We start from the raw sequence: 8,225 nt of genomic DNA on the forward strand, positions 1-8,225 counted from the left end.
TCCCTCCTACTTTGTTCTTTTTTCTCAGGATTGCTGCAGCTATTAAGGTCTTTTTTTATTCCAGGTTAATTTTTGGAGAGTTCATTCTAGGTCTGTGAAATATGCCATTGGTATTTTAATGGGGAGTGCATTGAATCTATAGATTGCTTTGGGTAGTATGGACATTTTAATGATGTTGAATCTACCAATCCATAAACACAGTATGTTCTTCCATCAGTTTGTCTTCCTCTATCTCTTTTTTCAGTGTCCTGTAGTTTTCTGAGTACAGGTCTTTAACCTCCTTAGTTAAGTTTATTCCTAGTATCTTAATTTTTTTGGTTTGATGGTAAATGGGATTGTTTTTTTAATCTCTCTTTCTGTAAGATCATTATTAGTGTATAAAAATGCCATAGATTTCTGGGTGTTAATTTTGTATCTTGCTACATTGCTGAATTCATTTATTAAGTCTAATAAATTTTGATGGAGTCTTTAGGGTTTTCTATGTACAGTATCATGTCATCTGTGAATAATGACAGTTTTAAATCTTCTTTTCCAATTTGGATACCTTTTATTTCTTCTTCTTGTCTAATTGCTATGGCTAGCACTTCCAGTAATATGTCGAACAGGAGTGGTGAAAGTTGGCATCCCTGTCTCTTTCCTGTTCTTAGGTGAAATGGTTTTAGTTTTTGCCCATTGAGTATGATGTTGGCTGTAGGTTTGTCATATAAGGCTTATCCAATAAGTTTTTAAACAGCAACAGGTATAATCTTAAACTAAATCAGACCCTGTTACTTTCCTGTTTGAAATCTTCATGACCCTAAACCTTATGATATGTCCCACTGGCCCCAGTATCTGACCCCTGCTACCTTCTCTAACCTCATCTCTCCCTTACTTTCCTTATCACTCTATAGCTATTCTGGTCTCATTTTAGTTCTTTGACCAAGTCAAGCACTTTCTTCTTTTTAGGGTTTGGCACATCTTGTTCCTCTACCTGGAACTCTCTTGTCTGCCACACTGCCTTAGTTCCTATCCCCTTTTCATCTCTACTCTAGGTCTTTCCTGAATGAATATTTTTGGCCATTTTTTCTCTTTCTATCTTCCAAGGAAACTTCAGTGTTGGCCACAAAGCATTGTGACTCAATCATCATGTTTACACCCACATGACCTTTATTACCCTCACATGACTATCAGCGAGTACTTCTTCTTCTCCTCAATCTTGAACCCTGAAACCCCAAAGTGTCCACGGCCTGCTGCCCCTCTTCTATGCCCTATTCCCCATATACTTGGACCTTCTATGATTCTCAGTCTTTCTACCCACATTTATTCCAGCGTATGAGCATCCTCCTTGCTTCTCTTCCTTTGCTGTTTTTCTGATTTTTATTCCTCATTCCATTGAGTCAGTCACACACATTTGATTTTCACACCTCAGCCCTTAGCAACCAAACCTTCCTTTTTCACTGCTCAAGATTACTAAGCACTGTTGGAGGAAATCCCATAATCATGCTGATGACATCCCACCTTATTGCTGCTCAACAAACCCTTACTGATCCCAATGTGTCTCTCTTGCCACACAGCTGCAATTACAGCCCCTTTACTGCTTTACTTAAGGCTCCAGATTTATTCTAAACTTTTTCCTCTGAAGTCCTTACAGCTAAATATATAAAGCAAAGACATGTTTTCAGTCACTAACTCCTTTTGCTTTGTTCTCCTCTACCTTTAATGACCCTGTAACTTTTTTCACCTAAAAATAACACTTTATCTATAGGAATTTGGTCATTCTTATCTCAGATAGAATAGTATCCTTCTGCCTACCCAAAGATGACATATGTTCTCAAAAAACAAACTATTATTTGTTCCTTTGTTAGACAGGTTTTACAAGAATAATGTGTATGTATGTGTTTATAGTAAGGTATATTTATAAGAAAAAAATAAAAATGGATTTTCTCAAAATGACAAAAGTTTTTAAAAATCTATACTTTTCATATCCATTGAGAACCACTAATAACTTATTGGTAGACACGTATTCCAGAATTTTTCTATGCACATATATATTACAAAGTGAGATCACAATTTAAATCCTATATTGTATTTTATTTTCTTTACTGAAAGATGTATTGCAAAGATCTTTCCCTTTCAAAATATTATTGTATTCCTTGATGTGGCTATAGCTACCACATATATTTAACCAGTACCTATGGCAGGACTCAAAGAATTTGGACTCTAAGTACTTTTCTCACTCCTCACTCCTCCTTCCCATGTATTCTCCATCTCTTCTGTAGCCTCAATTTTCTTTTCCAAGCACTTTTTCACTTTAGCTCACAGACATGCTTGAGGCCCCTTCCACCATCCTCTAAAATCGCTTCTACTCTGCCTCCTTCTCATCAGACGTTACAACATTTCTTTTCTAAGAACAAAATTATTTCACAGAAATAGTAATCTACCTTTACTGTATCACCTTTTACTGCTTCTAGTTATTTGGCCTGCTGTAATCAGGCATTCTCTTTCTACTTGTTTGTTGAAAATGCTTCCTCTCCACACTCACCCATCCCATTAAACCCCTTTTCTACAAATTACCAGTCCGATGATCTACCAAATCTACCAGTATAGTGATCAGTCCTCAAATACAGATCTCCTGATGGCTTCTCTACTCAGCAGCTTCCAGATAAATACAATTTAATATAGCAAATTTGGGACATTGTAAATGCAACTCCTAAAGGTTTTAAGTGAAAACAGGCATCTCTTATTTCTAGACTGAGAACTTTTTGTAGTTGTGAGTTGTGCTTGTTTTTATATATATATATATATTGGAAGCATAATACTGTGACAACACTGAACACAAATGTTTGCACACATCTCTGATTTCTTTAGGATAAACTTCTAGAAATGAATTACTACATTAAACAGTATTTTAAATTAGTAGCTTAACTTATAAATATCAAAGAAATTCCTTGTCAATACAACATTCTATAAATGCGTATGATTATAACATCATTGTTTTTTTCTCTTATTTTATATCCTCATTTTTGGGGGGTGTAATTTTCATTTAGAGAGCACACTTTTAATGAAAGAGGAGATTTTCTGAGGATATTGTACTAATATTGGCAATCATCAGTTAAGCGACAAAGTGTCTTTCCTTTTTGCTGATTCTTTTTCTGAGAGGGCTGGAGTGTGGTGCATGGAAGAGGAAGTACATTTGGCTAGGCAATGGACTTGTGCTCCTGGGCAAGAATCAGCAAATGTGGAGGGCTGGGCGTGAGGAGGAATGCTCCATGCCAGCCTCATGCATCAGTCATGGAATCTGCTCAACTGCAAGGGAACAGCAGCCCACCCAGAACTCTGTACAGGGGCTGCCCTCACCAGCATGCCACCTCGCAGTTTCCATTGACTGGGTCACGTATCAACACTTGGTTAATTAGTCACAATATTCAGGATCTAAGGATGGGAGCCAGGGGCATGCCTGTTCCCATGGAGAGATTGCTGCTCAGAGGAGAGAGGTTCAGGGGTCTGCCCTGCAGCTGGCTGGCTCCGGGATGATTGTCAGGGGACTGGAGTGACTCAGCCATAGAAGAGCAGGCAGTAATTTCACTGCCGCTTTTTATCTGTTCCCCTCTCCATTGAATGCCGCTGGCTGCTAGCAGAGGCCTGAATGGGAAGGCGGAAGAGAACAAATGGGGTAGATGGGAAAGCACTTTAAATAATTTCCTTCGTTGAATTCAGATGAACCTCTTCTAAAGGACCTTGGTGACTGGCCAGGCCCAGCTGGCAGACTGGTTTTAATTGAAACACAAAAGCTTTTGGGAACCTTGGGACCAGAAATACAGGTACACCCCATCTCTACCTCTCTCTTTTCATTGTGGACTCCTTGATCCATTTATTCTTTTTCTTCAGAGTGGATTTGAGGGCAAGGCAATGTATATCAGTAAATGCCAGAGCCACCATCTTCTCCGTTAACTCTCAAAACAGTGATTAAATATTGCCGCATTTACACCAAAGCCATTATTTTGAAGATTTATCTATTCAAAGAATAAGTTTTTAAAATACAACAGTGGCCCAGCAGGTGTTGCTCAGTTATTGAGCATCCACTTATGAACCAGGAGGTTATGGTTCAATTCCTGGTCAGGGCACATGCCTGGGTTTCAGGATTGATCCCCAGTGGGGGGCATGCAGGAGGTAGCCAATCAATGATTCTCTCTCATCCTTGATGTTTCTCTCTCTTTCTCTCTCTCTCTCTCTCTCTCTCTCTCTCTCTCTCTCTCTCTCTCTCTCTCCCTCACTCTCCCTCTCTGAAATCAATAAAAAATACGTTTTTAAAAATAAAAATGCAACAGTGATCTACCTCTTCCTCTAAAGGTTCCTGATGCATTCCTTTTCTCTGTTGACAAAAACAGCCTTTTTACAAATCTAGCCAGAGAACCAGAAGAAAATTTTTAAAGTTATCCAGTTTGACTCTCAAGAGAAGCTTGGGCCCCTCATGTCCAGTGACTAGCCAGCTGCCCACTGAGTAAAGAGCTCTTCCTCCCTTCCAAAACAGCCGATTCCCAATTTGGACAGTTCTGTTTCATCATCCTATACCTAAGCCACAATTTGTATAGCTAGACTTTCCATTTTTATTGTTGTAGCCACAGAGTACAAACTTGCTTTTATCTACATTGCATTTCTTAACACATTGAGGACTTCTATTGTGTTCTTGCTAAATCTTCCCATTGGAGTTTGAATATTCTCAGTAAGTTTGCTTATCTGTTATTTCATTCATCAAATATTTATTTAACAATACTATGTGCCAAACAACGCACCAAGAACCAAATATGAACACAGTTCCTGCTTTCTGTAAGCTCAGTTTGATGGAAAGGTAGAATCATAAACATATAACTTCAAAATAACACAGTGCATTGCATAAATAGCATAGAAATCCACAAAAACTCAAAAGAGGAATGACTTACCCAGAAAAGGGGAGTTGGGGTGATCATTTAATATTTTCTAGAACAGATGCCTTCTGAGCCCTATCTTAGAAAATGAGAAGAAATGGACCAGTCAAGGGGAAGTTGGGAAGTTTCTAGTAGAGGAAATGGCATGAGTAAAGGCCCAGAGAGAAATTATAGTATGAATTATGCAAGAAAGAGCCAGCAGTTCAGTGTTCCTATGGGTGAATGTGTCAAACTAGGAATAAGGAAAAGAGATTAAGAGCTAGATTTTGATTATCTTTGTCAAATGACAGTTTTGAGTGCTCTCTTCCAAAATATTGATATTGTTAGGAGAAAGCATTTGAGTATCTCCCAATCTCTGCTTGCCTCCTTTCCCTACCCCCATAAATCAAGAAATTATTATCCCTGAGGCGCCAACTCCAGTAAGACCAATGTACTCCAGTCAATGTTCTTGAAGCTAGACCCAAATTACATCGAAGATACTTACCTTTCTCTCCAAAATCCCTAGGTCTTAGATAAACTGCCTTATAAATCACCTAAATGCTGTCTTGGTGGCTACACACGTGACAATGTGGTTGATCACCAGATGCCAGATTATCTGCCTTTTCTGTTCTGTATTGAATTTCATGAAGGCAAAAGTCATCCTGTCTTAATCTCCGTCTTTAGCTTCAAGACAGTCACATAGGAGAAATCATCCAGTGTCAGTAGGTACGTAAAACCAAAAATGGATTTATGTACATTCTGCTCTGGAGAATCTCATGATAAAGACTCATCCAGTCTGACTCTCCTTCCTTTCTTTGTTCCAGCCTTACTGTCTGTTCCTTGGGCCTGGTATCCCCTTTCTCATGTCAGGGTTTTACATATGTTCCTCCATCTGCCTGGAACATTCTCTCCTTCTCACCAGCTCTCACACTGACCCTCTTAAAAGTAACTAACTGCTGTTCACCTTCAGGAAAAGTCTCTATGCTTGGTTCTCCTGTTACCCAGTCCTGTGCTCTGTACTTCCCTTTCATGTGCCTCATTAATTGACATCTTCACTGCTGTAGCACCAGTGCCTAGTCTAGTGCCAAGCATAGAACTGGTGTTTAATAAAGATTAAACTCATGATTACATGACTGCTACCAATAATATCTTTGTACAGTGAACATAGAAATTTTTCAAAGAACAAACAAAATTTGATAGATGTTAGAAGTTCAAAGATATAGGATTTTCGTTACTGTGGTTGCATTATTAATTTTAACCTCTCAATGTAAATGTACAATTCTGAACACAACCCTCTGGAATTTAGAGTTTTATTAATTCAATCCATAAAAATTCCTAAACATTACCTTGCTGTCTGCTGTGGTATACTGTCAATTTATGGCTGACCTTATCTTAACATTGAACTTTTTTGACTAATTGCATGCCCTAATTAACTTTTGTGTATTAACTACTTAGTTCTTAGTCCTTATCTCTTTTTACCCAAGAGCAGAACTTAATCAAGTGATCATAAATTTAGTAAGTTCTCTTTGTCATAAGAGTATATAGAGAAATTAAATATCCAGTGACAGGGGACTATTTAAATAAATGGTGGTATATGACCTTGATGAAATATTATTTAGTCATTTAAAATAAGTAATTATAAAAATAATAATAAAATAAAATGGGTAATTATAAAGACTACCTAGCAGTATCGAAACAATTTAGCATATAATGCAAATTAGGGGGAAAATCTGAATGCAATATGGAAATGCAATATAGCAGTGGAGATAGATATTAAGAAATATGTCAATAAGAAATATATTAAGTAAGAAGATTTGTGAATTTCAGGGAGACTTTAATTGTCTTACATACTAATTTCAAAAGGTTATATGTACACTAGAGATGAAAGCTTTATTAGAATATAAACTGTTCAAATTTACCTGCTGCAGAATTTTTTATAACTACTGCAAATAAAAACCTGCTTATTACTGAAAGGTATCTTACATTTATTATGACTATAGAAGGGACTCTGACTTCAGAAGCCCAAGTTTCTTGATACATGGGAACATAGTTATTTGATGGATAAACATGGTCAGAACAACAATACTGACAATAATAAAATGTAAATACCACAATTTCACTATGCTACCAAATCAAATATTTTCATATAACTCATTTTCTTCCATTCTTTGTTCTTTGTAATTTATAATTAGTACAATTGACTGTAATAATCTTTGTACTTTCCATATTCCTCAATTTTTATGCTTTATTTTCTACTTTAAAATGATCATTTTAATTGCTCTATAAAGGAAGCATTTCTTAAAAGCAAAAATATATGACCCTTGAATGCTTGCGGTGCAGGGACAAACTTAAGTATTTTTCCTGACCTTCCTTTGTTTGCTGACAGTGCACTTTATAGCTTTGCACACAAGACTGTTATCACCTGATTTCCATTTACGTGGTAAGATGATAACACAGAGTGCAAGGGGAGCTAGGTTTAGGTGACAGCTACATCATTTAATATCTACTTATTGTTTCTACAGGGGAATTCTGGCCTGGGATTCAGTATTGCTGGAGGGACAGATAATCCCCATATTGGAGATGACCCTGGCATATTTATTACGAAGATTATACCAGGAGGTGCTGCAGCAGAGGATGGCAGACTCAGGTAAAGAGCTGAAATGTTAGAATTATTTGGAAAGTAAATCTGCCATATCAGTGAGATACATTTGTCCCTTTGAGAGAATAGTAATTCTATAAAACCTCGGTACTTCAAAGAGAAAGCTGTTAAAGTAAGCTTTCTGTAACGACTTTGCAGATCTCTTATTATTTGTTGAATTTCAAGTAGTATTTAATTTGTTGATGGCTACCATATTCAATAGTGGTCCAGGCACTCTGACAAGGGGATGCAGATATGTGTTTTGTTCCATGGGGCCATCAGTGTGGTTGGACAGAAGAATCCTATGAGCTGATGAGAAAATAATAAAATGTATAGAAAAATAATATATTTAAGTAATATTAGCAAATAATGCAATGTTTATAGACACTTTGTACACTTATAGATTCAGAAGCTATTTATAAGGTCTTTGGTAGGAGTTTGGACAGCATCTATAAAACTGTTCCAAAGGAAGATTCCCTTCTGTGTCTTAAAAAATAATTAAGCCTGGCCAATGTGGCTCAGTGGTTGAGTGTCACCCTATGAACCAGGAGGTCACAGATAATTCCTGGTCAGCGCACATGCCCGTGTTGCTGGCGCCATCCCCAGGAGGAGGTATGCAGAAGGCAGTCAATAAATGATTCTCTCTCTCATCATTGATGTTTCTATCTCTTTCCCTCTTCCTTCCTCTCTGAAATCAATATATA

General features: G+C 37.3%; 1 protein-coding gene across 7 annotated transcripts in view; it reads left to right on the forward strand.

The window, feature by feature from the left end:
* The window catches only part of DLG2 (discs, large homolog 2 (Drosophila)), a 766,636-nt gene that overhangs the window by 176,976 nt on the left and 581,435 nt on the right, over positions 1-8,225 (forward strand). For all 7 annotated transcript variants that reach the window (XM_014532211.1, XM_005884813.2, XM_014532212.1 and 4 more), the window contains exon 4: positions 7,406-7,530. In XM_014532211.1, the coding sequence (XP_014387697.1) occupies positions 7,406-7,530 (125 nt within the window). The remainder of the gene's footprint in view (positions 1-7,405; positions 7,531-8,225) is intronic.

Source organism: Myotis brandtii, unplaced genomic scaffold (assembly GCF_000412655.1).
Source record: "Myotis brandtii unplaced genomic scaffold, ASM41265v1 scaffold86, whole genome shotgun sequence".
Taxonomy (NCBI): Eukaryota; Metazoa; Chordata; class Mammalia; order Chiroptera; family Vespertilionidae; genus Myotis; species Myotis brandtii.